We start from the raw sequence: 23,248 nt of genomic DNA on the forward strand, positions 1-23,248 counted from the left end.
CAACTAGAGAAAAAAAAAGCAGCAGGCTGTAATTTAGTGAGTAGTTGGCCGTTTGGCTGACAGCTGGTGTCTGTAGAGAGCCCTGAGAGGGGCCACTTCCTTCCCTGGTGTCCCTTGAGCAAAGCAGCAAACCCTGAACTGCTCTGGGTGCTCTTACACGCTCACTCTGACTCTCTTAATTGGTGCGTGTCCAAAGGATCCCCTGCTGTATGTGTGCTGTGGCCTGTGTGTGAGTAACATGTTCAATAAAAGAGTGAAAATATGTGAATTTCCCCTGGGTGTTAAATAAAATATGTTTTCTTCTTCTTTATAATACTATCTGAATAATCTAACCACCCAACACCAGCCCACAGACTTCACACAGAGGACACCAAACTGTACAAAGGGTATAGAAGGGTTTATTAAATTTAGACTTGTAAGAAGTCATCATATTCCAACGCGCTCCAGTCGCATGAAGCGCATTCATAATAACACCAACCCAAAAAGGATTGATCACATCGTCAGAACATAAATAAAGCAAATAAACATATTTACAATTCAACATGGACAGAGGATGGGGATCTGTGCACGAGAACGACTACAAGTCCGGACTGAGGCATCGGAGAACGAGAAGAGGGTGTGATTTTAAAGAACGATCGTCAGGAAGAGCTACCAGAGCAGGAGTGGAACACAGCGATACAAAGCATGAAAAAATCAACAGCGTAATCACATCTTCTTGGTTAGAGTGAACGGAACCTTAAATAATAAACATATGATCTTCATCTTATACAAAGCTGGCAATAGCTTCTGCAGATTTAAGATGTCAAATCTCCCTTCTGTTTAAAACAAAAACAAGACTTTTTGTTATATTTTTTGTTCATTTTTCAAATATTGGACAAAAAGGTTCTTAATTCTTACAAGGGTTGTCAACATTTTTGATGCTTTGATACTTTTTATGATACCATCATGTTTTTTTATGATTCAACCCTTTATATTTTGATTAAAGGTACAAAAAAGCACCAGCACTGTAAGATGCTGCTTCTGTTTCATAAGACAGATGAATTGCAGAGGAACTGACCTAATAAAAACTGCAGGCAAACTCATGCACAGTGCTTAAATTGCACAAAATGATCCAGTACCGACACAATGTGGATGTATTTGTTCAATTTAGAGCATCTTTCACCTTCTTCCTGTCTGTCTGCAACATGCAAAAGTTGGATTTAATGTGCTTAAAAATCCCTTTTTGCAACCAAAAAGGGGATTTTGAGTCTCTCTTGCTTGCTCATTTTGATCATGTTGTGGCCAGGGATCTGTAGTTATTCCTTAAAGCATCCACTTTCCAACATATCATGCAATAATTCGGCCGTCTTTTTAAAATAATCAACAAAAATAGAAATGTCCTCATCTTTGTAGATGTTTTTCTTAGAATGAGAACTACAAAAATGGTCATTCCCTTCAAGACAACAATTCATATTGAATTTTCAATGACTCAAAATAATCACAATTAAAATTTCTTTCAAAATCATTCGGCCCAGTTTAACCTAACAAATTTGTGTTTGTCATAATATGTAATTGCTTATTAATGTGTTGGTTGAAAATTACTTAAGATTAGGAATTTCTAAATAATTGCATATTAAATTGCAGACGCAATGCTAGGAAAAGAAATTGCAACAAGATCAATTATCAAAAATTTTACTACCACTGTACTGAGTTTAAGACTGGTATTGTGACATTAATTCTTACATTTCAGCATCCTGTGACTAGATTTATAAATTCTAAAAACAACTTTTTCTTATTTTGTGGCATGAATTTTTCCCCAAAGTATGAGGATATACCACTAAGGAAATCAGCCCTTATTTTCTGAGTCAAACATCTGGTTGACATCTTCTACTGTTGTTGATAATACATTCAAATTGTGAAATCTCTGCAATTTAACTGATCGTTAGCATCTAAAAATATCAAGACTCGAAAAGTCACGTCTATTTTATAGCATCGGAGAGGCATGGATCATCAAAAATAGCAGAAACCTTACTCTATTTAAGACATGCAATTCAGAAAATGAGCAGGAGTCTACATGCAATTCAAAATGATAAAAAACGAGAATCTATACATTTTTTGTGCCTTTAGGATAACTATTGTGGTATCAAAGACAGCGTCGACATTGGTTGATTCCTTCTAGTATATTTGTATAATATTCTTGTATCATAACAACCCTAATCCTTACATTTAAGGAACCTATAACTGGAATTTGCAATAAAAAAAACATTTACTACGGTTGTCAAAATTTCTGATAAATCAATGCTTCTTTTATATCACATGTTAAATCCTTCAATATTTGCTTTTTTAATGAATGAAGCATCTTAAAGAACCAAAACTTTTAAAGAAAACATCTACATCATGAGACAGAAGCATCAGAGAGGAATGGCTCCATCAAAACTTGCAGAACTCAATGTCGGCTGTGCAATTTAAAAAACGTGCCGAAGTTTGCCAAAAACAAGAAATTGATGCCTTTAGGTTGACTATTTTGGTCACTGTGGTATCAAAAAAGTATTGATATTGCTTGATTCCCTCTAACAGGGACAGCCCTAATCCTTACATTTCAGTGACTTATGCAAATAACTTTTGTTCAATTTTGTTGCATTAAATTCCAATAAACTTCAGGATATGTCATTATGGAAGGAAACCTTCCAATTTGCCAGATTAACACGGTGTAAACACAGTCTCTAAAGAAAGAAATGAAACATTTTACAACAAGAATGGCTCTTTCTCTGCAGGTGGAGCAGATGGATGGACAAACATCAGTTAGACTTCCTATATCAGACACAGTTCAGACTTAACAGTAATCAAAAAACCCTGCAGAATAATCAAAAAACTGCGCTTATCAAAAAAGAGAAAAGATCCTTAGAAAAGTACAATCATTTAAAGCACGTTACAATTAGCAGTTTGAGTGGGTAGTTACAAAGAGGTCGTGGGACTCTCCTAGCACTTCCTATGTACAGAAAACAATGCCAACATCAGGTCCAGGTCCCCACTGTCGAGGGGACAAAACAGTGTTGTCTTCTTGACTAAATGCTATTTCTCCTGCGTCGCGGGAGAGCGGCAGACCTCAGGATTACTGTTGCTTTATTAGAAACATCATCTGGACGGGGTTGGAGCACAGTAGCACGATTCCAAAGAGGTGTGAGGTGAGTTATTAGTTACAGAAAAGTACACTTAGCTGACTTTCAAATGGCACTCTGGTCCTGTGGGTTGTCTGGTGCTTAAAGCAGGGCACACCTCTTCTACCTGGTAACCCAAAACGTGTAAAAACAAACACTGAGAATGATTTCAAACAGCTAGAAGAGGTGACCACCATCATTATGTCTCTGGAGGTCACACTGTAACATTCAGCTATCCGTTAATGGCAGAGATCGTCTCCTCTTTGTTCCCTCGCCCACAGTATATGACACTATCTTACAGTCGCCTCATGAAAAAGCCTTTTACAAGCAATGGCGCCTTACACTATGTACAAGGTTTGATCAAATTTACTTAAAAGAGCAAAGATATAAACAGATTTTCCCCTCAGTTATGTACAAAGAGGAGGTGTTTGAGAGTGATTGAGCACCTCGGAGTCACTGTGTGGATTTACACACAGAAAAAACTGCTTCCAAGTACTGGCTTTAAGATATCAAACTCACACTCATCCCTTCACTTTCCTATCAGGTACATGCAAAAAGACGGAGGCTCAGCATTCATTCAGAGGGGACCTAAAGGCCCATTTCTAAAGGCAAATCACGTCTGATTAACTGGATTCATAAACTCTTTCTACTCAATACATCACCATCTCTCATTAAAAAACACATAGGAAAAAAAGATGGTCTTTTTTTGGTCTCCCAAATCAGGCATATTGGGTGTCAAAACACCAGATAGTGCTCGTACCAGTGATCAGAAATAGTCACTAGTAGATAGGATGATCAAGCATCAAAGGCCCCTTTGGAGTGTCCTCTTGGTTTTGATACCTGAGGTGTAGCGTGGGTGAGTGAACACTGGCTGAATGAAGGCGTGCGGAGACCAGACTGGGATCAAATCATAGCCAAAAAAGCTCTTAGTGTGCATCTCAGGGTACCAGATAATGCAGTTTGTTGTTTTAGAAAATCACAGGTAAACACTTCAGATTTAATTAGTTATTATGTTCAGTAAACACTACCCATCTGGTTCTCAGAGACTGATGATTATATGAAAGAAGCACTTGAGCCAAGTCTGGTCCTGGACATTACAGAACGCCTGTCGCTTATAAAATATTCTTGTGATTTAAATTGGGAGCGTGGGCAGCATAATGATGTGTGAATATGTAACGGCATGGGCGTTTGCCAAGAAGAGTAACTGTGCAGAGTTTCGAGATAAATCCCTGCACATTTCTTCAACTTGGTGCTTAAAGTGATTCTGTCTGAGGCAGTGAGAGATGCCGTGGGGCTGAGGTGTTTCTCTTTAACTGCAGACCAAAGATGGGGGGGAAAGGGGATATGGGGGTAAGGTATTGCGTCAGGTTGAGGATGTCTGGCGTGAAGGGCGGCCCATAGACGAGGCGCTGTAGGTGCGGGAGCGCTGCCTCACAGCCATTCGGAAGGGCAGCTCCAGCTCCTGGAAGAGGGGAGTCCCTGTGATATCGACCGCCTCAGGACGCTCGCTGGGGCTCCAGGACAGCATGCTGCGCACCATGCTCAGCTGAACAGAGAGAAAACACACAGAAATGGGAAGTCTTTCAGAGCACTGTCATGCTACAATAATTCTAATGCTATAAATCACATCATTCGGTTCAATTCATTTGCTTTACATAACAGTCATGTAACACAGCAGAGCCAGCGCTAATTGGAGCTCAAACTCTATACAGTTAACTCCTATATCAGCGGTAGGGTCGCCTACTTTTCAGTACCAACACAAAGGACAAAATATTTTGTTTTGTAGCTCAGTGCTACAGCTGAGTGAATAACAAGAAATGAATATTTGTAAAGTAGTTTATTTAGACTGTATAATAATGTCTGTCTATATTCATAAACCTCTTTTTCCCCCTATAAGAAACCCGTAAACTGACTAAGCATACCACAGATCTCAATCTAAGAATAATTCCAGATGTTTTTAGTATGCAAAGTGAGGAAACCATGATCAAACACCTAACCTTCTGTTATTTATAATCCTTCTGCCTCTCTGGTTGAAACCACTCCATCAATATGAATGTTGTTAAATGAGAAAGACAGGATTTTTAGCAATTTAAAAGCTTTAAATCACACAGGCCATGGCCTGTCACAGGCCATTGACAGGCCATATTTCATTGTGAAAGCTCTTTGGCTATCAAAGTATCTACTGAGTACAGAGTAAATTTTAAATTACATACTTTTTAGTTGAGAAAAGTTATAGACCAGTACTTTTACTTGTACTCAATTGAATTTTAACCAGAGCAAATGTACTTTTATTTGAGTACAATAGTGTGGTACTTTCTCCACCTCTGCTCAGTAATAAGGTAAAGGTGTGTTCATCCTCTTAAAGCTTGATTTTTGTAATAACAGTAACATGATGCAAGTGTTGGCTTTGTATAGCATCTCTGTCAGCTTCAATATGAGCTGAGCTTAAGATGGTTTGCCTTAAGCAGAGTGCTGCAGCAACCATTGTAACGTCTTAAGTAACTGTTTAAAGGCATGTTTAAAATGATGGTTTGCTTGTTTTAAGTCCATGATTAGATAAGACATTCCTTTATTAGCCCTACAAAGGAGCTTCCAAAATTTACAGCAGCAAAAAATGATAATGCAAAGAAGTGGGCTGGTGTGACAAACAAGGTCAGAGAAGAAGCTGCAGACTCTGCAGTAGTATAAACTCGCTCACACTGCTACTACTACTCACTAAACATGGAGTAAAACTTAAACTACTGATTCAGTTCTGAAGGAGTGAACATAGAGAGATCAATTTTCTGTGATTTATGCTCAGATATTACTTAAGTATGCCATCAGATGTTTGTTTTTAGGGGGGGAAAGGGAATTGAAAGTAGGGCTGGGCAATTAATCAAAAATCAGATTATACTGCAGTATTTTCTACTGCAATTTTCAAATCGCAGAGGATAATAATTCTTTGACCTGAAAGGTGTGTCAAAATACCAGATTAATACATTTTTGATGCAGAGAGGTATATGCTCTATAAATCATGCAAACATTCAAGTGTCTATTTTTCGAATAGTTTGCAAAAAAAAAATCAAATTTTCCTTGATTTGTATGTTTTTCCTTAAAATTGAGAGACAAAAATCTTCATTCCCTTTGATGCACTTCATAAAGAATTTGCAATGAGTCAAAATTATTTCATTTCAACATTTAAAAAAAATGTTCAGACTTAGTTTGATCGATCAGATATTGTATTTGTTAAAATCTAGAATGGTTTTTCACTTGTGTGTTGAGAAATGCATAAAACAAGGAACTTAAAAAATGATTGCATATTAAACTGTTGTTGCAATATTTGGGGAAAGAAATTACAATTAGATAATTTTCACAACTCGTTCAGCCCTGGTTGTAACCCCTGAATATGCATTTAAATGCATAATGTCTTTAAATTTTTTAACAATGTGATATAATACAGTTATGTATCCCTTAAGAGGGAAAAAAATACTGTGGTAAGATATTTAGGGGGCTGCACAGTGGCACAGGGGTTAGCGCTGTTGCCTCACAGCAAGAGGGTCCCTGGTTTGCTTCCTGGTCAGGGCCTTTCTGTGTGGAGTTTGCATGTTCTCCCGGTGCATGTGTGGGTTCTCTCCAGGTACTTCTGGTGGTTTCCTCCCACCACCAAAAACATGCTCATTGGGTTAACTGGAGAATAGGTGTGAATGCGAGTGTGCCCAGTTGTCTGTCTCTAAATATCAGCCCTATGATTGACTGGTGACCAGTCTCACCCAATGAAAGCTGGGATAGGCTCCAGCCCCCCGCGGCCCCAAACGGTTATCGATAAGCGGTATAGAAAATGGATGGATGGAAGATATATGGCGTATCGCCCAGGCCCAACAGCTATAAGCAGCCTATATCAACAGCCACTGAGTTAAACATAAAAATAATGACTTTTCTGAACAGGGATTGGTATCATAACTTCATAAATTCAACAAAGGTACAGCCTTATATAAGACTTCCCAGGTTGAACTGGACATACATCCCATCTTGACACTGAAGACATCACCACCTGACATCACAGACCCAATGTGTGCATTGAATCCATGCTGAAATAAATGTGTAAAACATTGTAAATAGGTGAGTATGTCAAATACTGCAGCTTTACTCATGCTTACTTCAGAGGTCTAAGCCTGAAGAAGAATTCTCATGTGATTTCTACACTTGAAGGAGAAACCAACTTTTAAATGTTCTGGTGTTTGTTTGTTGTACGGAGTTTGTTTCGCTTCTTCTAACGTGTTTCAGCTAGTTAGGGAATTTAACTGACGACTGGCCGTACACACAGCAGATTTGTAGCTCAAGTTTACATGCAGATATCTGTTTAGACAGACAGATAAATCATAAGAATAGCATTAATTGGAGCCGCTTTCTTAGCACAGACAAAAGTTCTGCCTGCTTATTGCTGTCAGCACCAAATCCTGCTTCATCAAATGTACCACAAATACAAAACACAACACTTTATGTAGGGAAAATCAAAACCTCTCTGTATGAATTCTACATTTGTATGTAGAAACTGTATAAGATGTTTAAACTGATCGTACTGTCTTTGTTCTTTGGTTGTCTATGTTTTGCTTTTTGTTAAGTTGCCTCTTTGCTCTACAAATAAAGATAATTTATGTAATTAAATTACATAAACACTCAGCCCAATTCAAAGAACAATATTGAGAGCTGTAAACAACCAGTAAAGTGGGTGGCGAGGAGGATGACAGTCAGCGGGTATTTCCAGTGCTGGAGAATTACAGATTATGCTACGAGATTATGTTAATCTCATTACAAAGTCAACAGATAGACAAGGTAATGTAACCAACCCAACACAAACACTTGACTGGTGTAATATGGAGCAGATATTGATGAGACTTTTAACATTATAACACACAAAACACTTAGAGTAATTTAATTCGAACAGGATTAAGTGCACAAATCAAATGTCTCAGCTGTCTCAGATAATAATGGTGTTTCTATTTTGAGGTTTATATATCTTTCAGCTGATTTTTCTTTATTTTCCAGTTCTGTTCTTTTCCTGCAGCTTGTTCTCAGGATTAACTACACCTTTTTTTTATTTTCCTGGTTAAGGTGTAGTTTGGGCTCACAGCCACTAGATGGCAGCAGTCGGCCACTCACCTCCTGAACGTTGTTTTTGGAGAACACCTCTGGGAAACGCAGCGCTCTCACCTCTGTCAGCGTCTGCAAAAGAATATGTAAACACCTGTGAGCGGAGCCGTGTTAATGGTTAATCAGAGCCCTTTGTTCCCGAGACAAAGAAGTCCTGATGGTTCACAGACACAACAGGGCAAAGACAATCGACTGTTTGAACCGAGAATATTTAACATTTGAATAATAGAAGTGATCTGACTTCAAACTACAGTTTCCCCAACAGTTGTCAGACAAAACGGAACATCAAAAGAATAAAAGAACAGATTTACAGCTTAATTAGAAAGTATTTCTTTGAAAGCTTTAACAAAGAGCAGCAGCAGGAATTATAACAAAAGCTAGATTTTTGAACAACTATTTCATTTTAATCATCCTAATTATAAGTAGTGACTGTGTTCAGTAAGTTGGAAATGCTCTGAAATTCTAAATCACCTCTCAGTTTTTATAGTTCATGCTGGGTGAAAGTTGTTTACAACACATTTATTCTCAAAAGATGCTTTTCTTTGGTGAATTCTTTTCACCTCCAGCCTTCCTTTCATGTTTTTTTTCTTTGCTTACCTTGGCTTTTATCATACCCCATCTCACTTTTTAAAAAAGATTTTCTGTTATTTGAAAAAGACAACTGTTCAGTATGCATTGCCTTGAACATTTACAACACCAGGGAATGTCTTGGATCTACAGAGTTATTTATCTACAGTTTTCCTGTCTGTTCCTACTTGGAATTAGGAAGGATTGTGTCTTTGTCCATAATTTATTTCAAATCACTGTTATTGTGACACTTCTGCTTCTTGTGAATATCCTGATGTCACACATGCAGGAAAATTATATAAGAGCAAATAAATATAGATAAAACTTGCCTTTTTTTGCATTTGTCGGAGATCATAACTCTTCCATGATGAAAATCTTATGTGAAATTTTAATGCATTTTTAAACGGGAACTGGTTCTACCTTTAACTACTTTCTCTCCATGGTCTTTTACTTACTGCTGATAGCACACAAAGTATTTTTTTCCTTTGTTCCCATTTATTCCTTATGACGGTCCTACTTCTCTTCACCCCGGACATATCATCAGAATCATGTGACTGCAAAGAGCCTATTGTGACCCATATTTCTAAAAACTTAAATCAACTTAAACTTGTTTACAAAAAAATTGACATGCATGGTGCAAACCCTAAACTGACATGCATGAGTGTATGACTGCATTTTATTCTGTTACCCGTGAAAAGGCATACATTTTGGTTGTTTCTTAAATATTTTGAGGAATGACACATTAAACCAGTTTTGTTTCCCTGAAACTAAAAAAACCCAAAACATATTTGTGATGATGGAAAAACAACATAAAAAATTTATGGATGCAAGTCTGCTGAGACCTTCAATTTACCATACACTTAATACCAGTTTTTAAAGGCACACCTTTGCAAAACACCCAAATTTTCTTCTTTAACCTCCTTTTGGGCCCATTCCACCAGTTGAGCACCCCTGGTCTAAGCTGTCCACTAGAGTCAGGTTCTGGCCTGCTTTTTTAAATAAACTAACAGGGTTTGTTGACTGCTCTGTTGAGAGTTATACACTGTATTTATGTCTGTATTCAGACTCAAAACCATTGAGGGTAAAGCCTTATTTACTATGACAATTAAATAAAAGGAGAGAGAAAATGGAGCAAAAATAAGACAGGATTATCAGTTGAAGAGTATCCTGACTTACCCTCACTCTCTCCATCTGTGTCCTGAAAGGATACAGAAGCTCAAACAGGATCAGACCCAGGGAGTAAATGTCCACTTTGTGGGAATACGAGTTCCCAGAGAGCTGCCGAGACAGGAAAACAGTATTTTATTTTGTATTTATTCAACCAAGAAATGTAAGTTAGAACGTTTCTGACAAATGGGCAGCCATGCATACAAACATAATACAAAATTCAAAATAATAAAACATCGAAAAAAGCAAATTCAAACAGCAACTACGTGTTAAGATCACCCACAACCATAGATATCTTTGTTCAAACATCTACAGAGGGATGTGCCTGCCTTCAAGTCATTCAACACCGTCTTAAAAGCATCAAATCACAACAGCCCATTAAGATAAGGGTATTTTTATTATTTATCCCAAGGAAAGGAAGCAGCACACTTCAAACACTTGAGGAATTATATTTCAGTGTTTTTATAGTTTGATGGGATAAAATCAAAATACCTGATTAAATAAAATGCCTTTATTAAACTGCACTCTTTATTTTTTCTGTTATAGATGTGTTTTTATCACTGGGCATTGGGTGCTCACCTGCTCTGGGCTCATGTAGAGCTTAGTGCCAACCTGGCCCGTGTGTCGGGTCAGGAGGGGGGCGGGAGTCAGGGCGCTGGGCTCATCCTCGTCTTCCTCCTGATCCATGGCCGTCACCAGGCCGAAGTCTCCGACCTTTACCACGTCATCCATCGTGAAGAAGATGTTGGAGGGCTACAGGGATGAGATGGTGACAGTTTTATTTAGCAAACATCCAGCTGACAATTAGAACTCTTCGATGCATGTTTAACTTTATTAGGTAGTTTAACTGGACTACTGTCCTTTCCCAGTTTACAAGCACCAGGTAAGAATCTGATGACAGAAGTAAGCTAAGTAAGCATGCAGCTAACAGGTTGTGTACTGAACAATTAAAAACATGTTTTACAGCTCTGTAAACCCCAAACATACTCAGGCGCTTTACTTTTGGTAGAACTTCTGCTATGCTACAAATTCATGTTGTTGATAGGCACTGTAACATGTTCACTCGTATTGTTAAAGCCAGTTTTGCCTTTGGACTGACACAGTAAATCAACACTGTTTTCTAATGGCACTAATGACTGAGAGCAACAGAAAGTCATAAATCTGTTGACACTATCAGCTAATTTTTCACTCTAGATTTACCAATCAAACACACATTTTCACCCAAGAGCGGACACTCACCTTGAGATCCCTGTGCATTAGACCTTTGCTGTGCAGAAAATCGACGGCCTCAGCAATCTGGAGGAAAATGTCCAGACACTGGTTGTGCTCTCTCTGTTCAGGAAGGCAGCGCTGAGCCATCCAGTCCTTCAAGTTCTCTTTTCTACACAGCTGCATCTGGATGTACAGGTACACCTGCAGACAAATGGGAGCAGTTTTTAGTACACACATTGAAAATTAAATTACATTTAATTAACAACACAATTACAATTTTGCTAAATGACGAAAGTGTCATTGTGAGCCAAAAGGCAGGAATTAAAAATACATAACCCCCTTTAATAATGAATATTTTCATTATTTCAGAGAATCCTTATTTTTCAATAGAGGCCACAACAGTAGGAACACAATTTAACTTTACAGCACCGATTTTGTGGACTAAAACGAAGACTAAAAATGAGAGATGACTACTTTTTCCCATCTTTAGTGATAAAAACGTTAAATAAAAGTATACAGCAAAATCAAATGTGTTAGATTTTCAGTGTAAGAGTTGACAGACTAAAGACTAAATTTAACACCAAGAGAGTTATTCCATAAAAAAATGTACTCTTAATCCTGGAGGTTTAATGTCAAAATTTCCAGTCAACTCGTTAATATCCAAGCTTTCCCAATCATGCCCTTGGGCATAATGCTAAACTGTATTTTAGATATATTTGGATGTTGCCTGCTGTATAGTGATGCCTGCTGGGATTCCTTTGCTCATGTGTCTGGTGGACCGTTAATGTTTTTGATGTGAGAACCTTTTGCCTCATGAGTGAAGTTGGGTAGTTTTAACTAGAGAGATTATTGGTTTGATTTTTACTGATATCTGGCATTTGGTCAATTATCAGTATCAGCAATTTATTTGATGGATTATTAATCAAGTTAATTAATCAAAACCTGAGCTACGTATGACTTGGCTAGATGCCAGATGAGTCTTAACCAATCAACACTTAAACCTGGGTACCAACAACACTGGGAGCATATGGCATCACTTCCTGTTTTCCTGCTTTGACTGTGTTGCTTTGTGCCATTTCTCCTGCTAATAGAGATATTTCTTTTCTTTTGTTTTTTTAGTCATGCAATTTTACTTTTGCCATGTTAAGTACATTTTGTACGTCACTATAAATGCATACCAGTCCCAAATATTGGTAATTAGCCTCATGAACTACTAACAATCGATATAGGCCCTGAAAATCTAACACTGGTCAACCTGTAGTTATAACTATTTGTAGCGTGGACTGATATAGACACTTTCAAAGAGTTAAAAATAATGGAGTTAAATTCTCAGTTTTGTTGTAGAGGTTTAGTTTTTGTCAATGGGACTAAAATGAAAATACAGTGTAAGTGCTGGAGTGTTGAAAAATGTAAAAACCATGATATTTTTCTCCTGTGCAAATAAGATACATCAGTATTTTCTCCAGTGTATTTTTAATCAGTTAAAGTATTGATAGCGCATTGGTATAAGTGATCTATATTTATACTATTTTTAACCATTTGGCTGATTTAATTAGTCAAAGAAAATAAATATAACGACTAAAAGCAATAACTTAAATATAAAGACTTTCACTGACTGAAACTTGACTAAAATGTTTTAAAGTTTTCATCAACTAAAACTTCTCTAGAATTATGAAGGTTGAAAATGACTAAAATGTGAATAAAACTATATAACAATTTAATGTGAAGACTAAGACTAACTGTATTTAAGCTGAAAAATTAACACTGGCTAGTTATAACAACATTTGATTTGAAAAAATAAGTAAACCCATCCATGTTAAGCCTGTATCATTAGGACAAGGCTGTAAGTTCTACTGTAAGAATAATTATCATTAAAAATTAAGTATCATCCATAACTTAAAATCAACTGGAGCAAGGTGAAAAAGTCAGTCACACCAGTTAATTACATCTGGCTGAGTAAATTACTGCCTGACCTTGGGCGACGGCTGCACCCGCTGAGTAGGTGGAGTTGTAGGGAGAGACAGAGCGAGTGAGGTTGGCCGAGGAGGAGAGGAAGAAGAGGGCTGGATGGATTCCAGTCGTTTGGTGTGCGAAGAAGATGAGCTGTTCTTCTCTGTCGTAGAGTTTGGGTTGGCTGCACCGGAAGCTGAATCTGTGTCTGCATCAGCATCTCGGTCACAGCCTGAGTCCTCGAACACGATGTCAAAGGAAGAAGAAGTGCAGTCGCTGGGGCCACGCGGTGGGCACAGCTCGAAGGAGTGGGGGGTGTCCGAGGCGTCGGGGTCAGCCTGGCTGTCCCTCTCAGACATCAGGCTGTCGTGGCCCGGCATCGGCTGGAAGGACAGGTCTCTGATGTCAATACCAAAACCTGCAGCACCCCCGGTACTGCTGGAGAGAAGAGCCTGAGTGTCTACAGAAACTTCCAGAGCGTCTCCTGCAGGCCCAGCTACAGGCAACACTGAGCTGGACACTGGAACTTTGACTGACAGTGCCTCCATGTGGTCAAGGAAGCTCATTGGCCAGTCAGTGGTACTGAAAGAATGACAAAAAGGCTGTTGATAACAAACTTACAGCAACTTTGAAACAGTGAAATAAAGTATAATGCCAATAACTTAGAAAAGAGTCAAGGTATGCCATCAAAGTTAACAAGACTTGCCCACATCAGAGTGCTACAATCAGAGTTGCAGCTTATTTGAGATTATTTTGTAACTGATAATCTGCAGGTTTTTTACTCAAGGAATTGCTTAGTTGAGGAAATTAAAAAACATGTAAAAAACACTCCTAAATCTTGAATATTGCCCTGAACTTGTTAGTTTTATCACTATCATTTTTTCAGCAGGTAAAATGATCAGATGGATAAACTGATTGTCAAGCATTCTTGAAATCAATTGATTTTTAACAACTACTGAATGCAACTCAAGAAATCCCAGGTACAGGCGTGTCTTTTGCACGAGCATATGAGTAAAGACTGCTCAGACTGGATGCATGTTTGCCTTCAAACAAGACAAGCATGAGATTTATTTAATTCTCTGCTATTTTTGTCTTACATATTTTTGCTCGGATTTACCAGATGAAACAAAAAAATAGTTACAGTACCAGACCTTCTTTCAGTCACCGTCTAAAAACATGCATTTGCAGACATGCACTTTCCCTCTGTAGACATTTGGACATCTGTTTCAATCAACCAGTGAAGTGAACTGAGTCACATTAAATGAGTGCCGTAATAAAGGTCAGAAATGTACTAATTTCCCCCAAAGCAGACGTCTTACATTTCTGCATGAATGCAGTCTCTAAAAACAACTGATTCCTGGTAGTAGTAGTTTGAATCTCAACTTACTCAGCTGTAAAGGATGAGAGAGTTTTGAAGCTAACCTTGCATCTTTAAGCCACCTCTGGTCCATCTCCTCCTGCCAGCCTTCAGGTGGGCTCTCCTGCCAGGCGTTGAAGTAGCGGATAATCCCTGGGTGCTCCAGCTTGGCAAGAGCCTTCACCTCTCGCATCACCTTTTCCCGTGCCAACTCCCTGGACAATTCAAAACATTAGACAAAGATGTTGACTAAGAATTCAGCACCTAAATTTGCACCCTGCTAGATTCCAGAAGTTTTAAATAAAGCGTTTCCACCGTTAGAAGTTATTAAAGTGATTTTTCCTCTTAACATCAGGGCTGTCCAAACTTTTGTTTCACAGAGGGAAACAAACAGAATTATTATTTACCCACTTTTGTATACCATAATGCATCACTTTTAATATGTACTGTTTCATTCACAAAGATGGCTGCAGCTTAAACCCCAGTATAAAGGGTATAAAACACAATGTGCAAGTGCCACACACTGCTCAGAACATGTCCAATGATAATACATCATTAAGTGCTTCGATAAAACACTGGCTATGAAAAATGAATTACAGGCTACTTTATTATGCACCAACCTGCTGAAATATAAATGTATGCAGATCTGCTGTAGCTCAACATTAAATTTCCATGCCTGTCAAAATAAACAGAAATGCATAGCTGATATTTATACTAAAATGTCAGCTCTATCTGTGTTGTTTTCTGTATTTAGCTGAGCAGATTTCCTCTTACATAACTCAGTTTAACATCTCCATATGAAACAGAGGAAAAGGAAGAGCTAATAGCCTCAAGCAAGGAAGTCTGTGGTGTGAGCGGTGAACTGAGCTACCTGTTGGGCAGACGAATTCGTTTGATGGCGTAGTTGCAGTCGTCCACTTTGTTGCGGGCTTCAAACACAACACCGAACCCCCCGCGGCCGAGGCACTGCACTGGCTCAAAGTCGGTCAGGTACCTGGGGAGAAAATGCTTTGGTTGTGATAATGCAGAAATAAAGAGCTCTCAGAGGTAGTACAGACATTTTTTTCTGTCTCAAACATCCCTGATGATTTCAAAGAGCAGGATTCACACTGTTCATTTTGGTCAGGGAGCCTTATTAAGTGGTTAAAGGGTAATAAGAAGCCAAATCCCTGTCAGAGCTGGCTGGGGCTGAGCTGGCAGGTAACCAACACGCAGCTCAACAGTCTCATGAATTCAAACTAATCTCATGCTGTCAGAAAATTGCTTGGCTAAGACAGACTCTACTTAGAAGTCCCATGCTGAACAGAAAAAAGGCATGTTTTGATTTGCACAGTCCTAATACATATCAACATCTCTTTAAAATTTAGATGTTTGCTCCAAAAACCCAATACATTTTCCTGCTTTCAAGGAGCAAAGCAGCTATAGACTCTGACTGTCAGAGGAATCGATAAAGATCTGACACTTTCAACAGAGCTCAGAGAAATGCCGGTACAATTCAGTCCTTATCAAAGTCAGAGATAACTAAATCTGAGCTGTCCAAAAAACCCAAACAAATCTGACTCGACACTACATGACTCAAAGCTTAATGATAAGCTCTCACTGTCTGTGGGGGAGAGATATCAATCACTGTCCAATAGTTACAGCGTTGGCTGTCATATTGTGTGGCCCTGACATTATATATGTGTGACTTGGCTTTATAACGGAGAACAAGACAAGAAACCACGTCAGCGACACAGAATGCCAGACATCCCACAATGCTCATGTGAATTTAAAATGCTGTGACCCTCTCTTTTGCCGTTTGTTGACAGTATGTCCCCTTCCTGATTTCTTAATTCTTTTTGCATATTTGTCACACTTAAATGTTTTAAATCATTGAAAGAATCTTAATATTAGTTATCATTTCATTAATTAAGGGAAAAAAGACATCCAGACCTGTGTGAAAAAGTAAACCTAATAACTGGTTGTGCCACCCTTCATGACAACATCTGCAAGCAAGTGTTTGTAATATCAAGCAGCGAGTCTTACACATCCCTGGGGAGGAATATTGGCCCACTCTTCTTTGAAGATTCGTTTTAATTCAGCCACTAAAGCATATTTAGTATTCAGCACGTTGTCTTGCTGAACAACCCAAGTGTGCTTGAGCTTAAGGTCACAAACTGATGGCCGGACATTCTCCTTCAGGATTTTCTAGTAGAGAGTAGAAATCATGGTACCATCAATTACAGAAAGTCATTAAGGTCCTGAAGCAGAAAACCAGCCCCAGACCATCACGCTACCACCACCATATTTGACTGTTGGCATGATGTTCTTTTTATGAAATGCGGTGTTAGTTTTACTCCAGATGTAACGGGCTGCACACCATACAAAAAGTTCAACTGCTGTCTCATCAGTCCACAGAATATTTCTCCAAAAGTCTTGGGGATCAGCAAGACGTTTCTTGGCAAATGTGAGATGAGCCTTTGTGTTCTTTTTTTGTCAGCAGTGGTCTTGGCCTTGGAGTTCTCTCAGTTATGCCATTTTGTCCAGTTATGGTTAAATTATGAACACTGACCTTGACTGAGTTAAGTGAGGCTTGCAGGTCTTTAGATGTTGTCTGGGGTTCTTTTGTGACCTCCTGTATGAGTCTTTGATGTGCTATTTGAGTCACTGTGGTTGGCTGGCCACTCCTGAGATGGTTCATCACAGTTCCAAGTTTTCTCCATTTGTAGATAATGGCTCTCACTATGATTCGCTGGAGTCCCAAAGTGTTAGAAGTGGCTTTGTAACTCTTTCCAGACTGATAGATGTCAGTGATTTGGTTTCTTATCTCTTGTAGAATTTCTTAAGATCATGGCATGGTGTGTTGGTTTTTGAGATCTTTTAGCCTACTTCACTTTGTGAGACAGGTTCTACTTAAAGGATTTCTGGATTTAGCAGGTCTAGTAGTAATCAAGCCAGAGTGTGGAAAGTGAAACTGAACTTAGCTTTCCAAAAAGTGGTTAATCACAGTTAATCCATGATTTAACATACAGTGCTAGGTAGGTTTGGTTGGCTTTTCCTTTAATAAATGAAATCATATTTTTGTTTTACTCAGTTTATCTTTGTCTAATATTAAAATTCCTTTTAATTAAATCTAAGTGTGAAAAATATGCAAAAAAAAGAAATTGAGAAATCAGGAGGGAAAAGATTCTTTTCCACAGCATTGTTCATTCAAACAAAACAATGACCTTGAAAAGGGGTTTCATAACCTCTCAGTCTCTGGAATCTGTCTCATCAAGAGTTGTGTGTACATGTTATTTAAGCCTTGTAACCTGATCTGCATTTCACTCCTGACACTTCTGAGTTAGCTCATATCTGCTTCAGCTGCTGCAACAGCCAACAGTTTATTTTTGGAAACTTTTTCGGCAAAAGTAATTTGTATGGATCGCAGCTGCAGCTTTATCGGAGAGGGGCGGGTGGATGTTTGTCATTTTAGGGTGGATCAAAAGAAAAGAACATGCGAGCGATGACAACAGAGGGGAAAAAAAACAGTTTAATCACATTCCTGCTCATGTTTTGGGTGGGGAAAGGGCATAATTTTCATCCAACAAACGTTAACATGCAAACTCCATCGATCAGACTGCAGGAGGTCAGTGGCAGCTCATAAATTATGTCCACTGATCAGATTTGGGGATGTCTAACATAACAAAAAACTTTCTGACAATGTGCTGACAGTGATGTAAAATGACACTGCGACCCTGTGGCAGATGCTGCTGAGTAGGGTGGGGTCTGCGGGGGCCAAGGTCATTTTCATTTGATGGCAAACAGCTGAGTTATCCAATCATACACTCGTACAGCTCCTATCTCCCATCTCTGCCTGGTCCTATCCAGGCAGGAAAGCTGGAAGACCAGTGGTCACCATGGTAACAGTGCCGAGTCTGCAGCTACACCTTGAATGAGTGAGACTGGCATGTGACTTTCAGGAGTGAGGATGGCACTTCTCTGCACAGTACTGAGTGTTACGTGGAGTTCTCCTGAGTCATGACTCTAAATCATTTACTCAGACCTTCACAGTGTGTTAAAGTCCTACCTGGACACATATTCGCTGGAACGGGTCTCCATAGCAACTGGCTCTTTGGATTCCACAACCTCAAGGTCAAACTTGGAGTCTGTCTGGCACTGTGTTTCAGACTCCTTCCGTTGCTTTGGGGACAGAAGGAGGACAGGGTAAACACAATGAAGAGCTTAAAATGTTACATAGATGAGGATTAAATGAGGGTAAGATTAACTTTGATGGCATGCTGAATATTTACAAAAAAACTGAACAGGGTTGCCCTTCTATTGGTGTCTATGTCAGTAAAAAGATATTGTCTCACCTATCAAAACAATCTTGCTTTAACAAATTCATTGACTTTTTCCAATGAATTCTAAATTATGTTCATGACAGGACACAGAAGTAGGAAAAAGTTGAAAAAAATCTCACAACAAAAGTCTGCAGGTTTTATTTTTTCTCTTGATCAGTTATTTTTCTGTCACAATTACTTGGCTCCCTCTCTTTAGCCAGGCTGACTGAAGAATAGAGGGTCATTTTCATTTAATCCACAAATTAAATGATGATAATAATAATACTAGGGGCCCACTCCAGGCTTGCTGCAAGTGGGGGGGCTCACATGTTTGTATTACAAGACTGGGCAGAGGAGCAATATCAGGAAGCTGACTGACCTACAGCAGTGTTTTGCCACACGTCTGGGATAAGAGGGGACTCTGTTATTAGTTTGGAAACAGCTCCAGCAGAGTGCATTTGACTCATTGATATTATTGAACATGTGCTAGACTGCCTGCTAGCTTCACTAGCCTTTAAAAAATCATATAAAAACAGAAATAACAGCAATGGCTAGAGACATATAGTTACATGAAAAAGGAAGAAAACATCATAAGGAGTCATTGAGAGGAAGAAGTTTATGCACCTCTATTACGTCTACTCCAACTCTTTCACCATTGGCAACAACAAGCATTTTGATTGGTTAAAAAACCTGTGTGCCCAGAAAATAAGCAAAAGCCATAAATTTAAAAGTTTAAAAGTACATTGCTGTTGTGAAAGCTTGTATTTACTGGCTAAAGGGTTAATAAACAAAAACTTACAAAGTGTGAATTAATCTCACAAAAAAATAAATGTCTGATGTGCAAAGGCCATTAGATATGATTTATTCTTGTCTGAAAGTTGCTATTTATTAATGCCTTATGAGTTTAGGCAGCACAAAACAAACTGTCCTGAGAGGTATAAAAACAAACAACAACTGTTTCCAACTAAAAGAAAGGCGGGAAGGGAGGCTAGGAGAAGCAATAAAATACAAATATTTATCAAGCACAAAAAGAAAGATAAAACAAAAAATTAAGCACGTTTGATAATCAATAAACACAAAAAAAGCAGAGACTGGCCCTCTTAAAGCAAAGAAAAGAGATACTTGGAGACTAAAACTTTAAAAATGGAGCAAATCTGGTAAAAATTTCAGGGTTATGGTAAGAGAAAGCAGATTTCCCTGACTCTTCATTAGAACCTGCAGGGTGAGCGATGACTGTGACTACATATGGGGTCTACTCATGTTAAAGAAAAGCAGAGTTAAGCAGAGATAACAGCTGTAATGTTAACATCATATGACAAGAGAGGCCACCAGCAGTCAGTGTCAGTGTTTTGTTACTCTAGCTGCAGGCTGCGTCTGTGCTCTTACCCTCACATATGTCACAGGGGCAGGGGGGTGGAAGAACTTGCGGACGATGTAGGTGGTGGCAGCGATGCAAAAGAAGATTGTGCCCACAATCTCCTTCCACCAGGGCAGAAGCAGCACGGGGTCCTTTTTTCTTCGACTCTCACCTCCTGCCCCGTTTCCATTTAACAGGCTTACGGCACTTTCACGTTTCTCCCGGTAATGCTTGCTGTATGGGAAGTAGTAGCCGTTGTCTACAGACAGGACACACAGAAATTCATCCCTTAGGCTCAGTTAACTGTCCCTTGTTCATGCATTTCAGAATTAAATGTGTTCTTCAACAGGCTATGGACAGTTTCCTACCGTATGGATACTGGAGGATTGACAAGGCCCCGTTGCTGTATTCATCATGGGAGAATTTGTCATTATTCAAACACTTGTCAAATTCATCAGAGCCAACCAGCGCTGGTGTCCGAGATGGAGAATCTGTGTCAAGGACAAGATGAATAAGTGCTTTGATCTCAGTGGAGATCAATAGAGGAGGAATAACAATCACAGCATAGTCACACATTAAAGGGAAAGACGAGGAAGCCCTGAGCTACGCGGAACAAGCCCAACAGGCCACTAATTAACAATCACTTCTAGAAAACAAGAAACAGTTTCCCCTTGTGTTCAAAGCAATAATAAAGAAGCAAGTCTTTGATCACTCCTCACCCTTAAGATTGCCCTCGCAAACTAGGTAATCGGTCTCAAAACTGAATGACTAAAGGAGGTGAGGACTTACGGATTAAAGGCTTCCATTTGACAGTGGGTAGTGGAATGATGTCCTTTTCTGATGCGATAGCTTGGGAGGGGAACTTTTCAGTGATCCTCACAGAGGATTGGAGGTAGAGCTGTCCCTGGAACATCCCTGATTGACAGATGAAGTCAATGCTTTAGATTCTGTGGTACAATGATTACAGTCACATATAACTAATAACTAGAAATAAATTTATGCAGCTGTAGTTTACCAAGGTAAACACTGGACTCGTCAGTTCCTCTGGCCCTCTTTGGATCTTCATCGTCAACATCCTCCTCTTCATTGTCTGACTTGCTGTAGGCGTTGTCGTCAAACAGCGTGATTGGTGTGACTTTACCTCCACCCACAAGCCAAGCCGAAGCAATTGGGGTGCAGAACTACACAGCACAGGGGGGACAGAATGAGTCTCTCCACTAGAATCAAAGTTAAAACAATCCAAAAACATTCTCAGTGCTTTACCTGACGCTCCCAGACCAGCTGTCCATCAGGCTCGCTGCTGAAGGCCATGACTTTCCAATCAGGAACAGAGACTTTGATGATGAGGTCCAGGTTAGTGTTCTGGTTCTGCCGGTTCTCTGAGCTGTCAGTGTCCTTTGGTTCCTCTGTGATGACTCTCTGACCATCCCTCCAGCCTTCGCCTTTTACAACTTCTCCCTCCAGAAAGTTGATTCCTGACTGTGTCTCAGGAACGAGCTTCAGCTCAAAGTTTCCGACACTGAAGTTCCACCTAGCACCAAGAGCAAGAGTAAAAGTAGAGACAGAGCAATAATAGAATGTGAATAATCTTCCAGGTGTGTGTAATGTGAAAAATACACAGTACAAGACTACCCATAAAGTGTCTCCTTATATCTGGTATAGTTTGAATATATTTCTTTCCACTTTCATCTTTTATATTTTATAAAGTAACTCTAGGGCAAAACAAATTCCTTTGTACCTCTACTGTGTTGCACCTGTTCAAAAGGTAATAAAAAAAAAATCCTTTTCAACTGAAAAGAATATTTTGGCAGAAAAATGCTACCTAAAATGTTTACTAATTTAGAATCAGAGATGAGGGAAAACCTAAAGATGTGTTAACAACAATGCTTTGTAAATATTATCTTAATAAATAAATTATAATTTCTTCTTGTATCTTAATAGTTGCTTTAAATGTTGTAGAAACTTAAGGTAAACGGCACAAGTTATAAACAGGACTAGGTGAGTGTGGAATGGTCCTCAGTAAACCGCAGAGGGTTGGAACTGTAGCCGTGCATCCCACTTTAAGGACTCTAGCCTCTGTACACATGGCCTGCGACACAACCAGAAGGCTATCCAGCGCCCTGATAAAAAATTCAATTAAAATTATCTGTCTAGTCAGTGTGATAAAAGAAAGTATGCTAATGTAAACTGCTTGTGGCTTGAAAGTTAATGGAAAGCAAAGCCATTTGAGCAGCTTTAATGCTCTCTGAAATACAAAACAAGCAGCTGCTCCTTGACTCACACTGACTGACTGGTCGACTGAATGTCAATGACAGACTTGACTGATTGATTGAATAAAACTCACTTCTCTGTTCCTGATCGTGGCCTGATGGCTCGCACGGTCTTTTGACTCCTCTGCAGCAGGAGCACGTCTTCTGCCTCCGTCTCGTCATCCCCCCAGCGACTGCAGCCCACTGCAGAGCAGATGTACCGAAGCTGGAAAAAAAAAAAAAAAACAGCAGGAAATTACAAAGAAACTTATTATACCTGCATAAAGGAGTGAGAACAAGTTGGTATCATGTTGACCACTTTTGAATTACTTGGTATGATAACTGTAACTTTAAAAGAGGGAAACAAGACATTCAGTTCATTAACTCTGTAACACTCCTCAGCTTTAATCTCAGGGTTTTCACTGACCTTGCCACTGTACGCCCCAAGGCCATATGTAGTGAGGGATTTGCCCCCAACCAGAACTGTATCCTCCCCGATCCGGTAGGACGACTCCAGCAGGGACTCCACACTGAAAGGCACTGCCTCCATACTCTCCCTGTCCCGGTTCCACTGGAACAAGGCACCGTCCAGTGAAGGAATGACCATCTTATCACCAAACACCTACAGGAAAAAAACTAATGTTAGTTCGTTTTTGAAATTTTTATTTGTTTTTTTTAATACTTCAAGCTTAACAAAGAGGAAAGAGTGGGATATTCTCACTTAAAACAGAGGTAACAAGCTCTACTTAAGTATGTTTTATATTTACAATGTTTTTTTTACATGTGCAACGAATCTAGATTTTAAATTTACCTATTATAAC

At 39.1% G+C, this 23,248-nt stretch overlaps 1 protein-coding gene across 1 annotated transcript in view; it reads right to left on the bottom strand.

Moving 5' to 3' along the window:
• Positions 1-382: 382 nt before the first annotated feature.
• The window catches only part of eif2ak3 (eukaryotic translation initiation factor 2-alpha kinase 3), a 51,211-nt gene continuing 28,345 nt past the window's right edge, over positions 383-23,248 (bottom strand). Inside the window, exons 3-18 of the mRNA XM_041812097.1 lie at positions 22,855-23,049; positions 22,523-22,653; positions 21,442-21,709; positions 21,194-21,359; positions 20,968-21,093; positions 20,547-20,669; positions 20,208-20,437; positions 18,569-18,681; positions 15,392-15,514; positions 14,586-14,735; positions 13,187-13,745; positions 11,241-11,414; positions 10,581-10,754; positions 10,011-10,112; positions 8,277-8,339; positions 383-4,683 (exon numbers count right to left, since the gene is read on the bottom strand). Coding sequence (XP_041668031.1) covers positions 4,501-4,683; positions 8,277-8,339; positions 10,011-10,112; positions 10,581-10,754; positions 11,241-11,414; positions 13,187-13,745; positions 14,586-14,735; positions 15,392-15,514; positions 18,569-18,681; positions 20,208-20,437; positions 20,547-20,669; positions 20,968-21,093; positions 21,194-21,359; positions 21,442-21,709; positions 22,523-22,653; positions 22,855-23,049 — 2,880 coding nt within the window. The 3' untranslated portion in view covers positions 383-4,500. The remainder of the gene's footprint in view (positions 4,684-8,276; positions 8,340-10,010; positions 10,113-10,580; positions 10,755-11,240; positions 11,415-13,186; positions 13,746-14,585; positions 14,736-15,391; positions 15,515-18,568; positions 18,682-20,207; positions 20,438-20,546; positions 20,670-20,967; positions 21,094-21,193; positions 21,360-21,441; positions 21,710-22,522; positions 22,654-22,854; positions 23,050-23,248) is intronic.

Source organism: Cheilinus undulatus, linkage group 18 (assembly GCF_018320785.1).
Source record: "Cheilinus undulatus linkage group 18, ASM1832078v1, whole genome shotgun sequence".
NCBI lineage: Eukaryota > Metazoa > Chordata > Actinopteri > Labriformes > Labridae > Cheilinus > Cheilinus undulatus.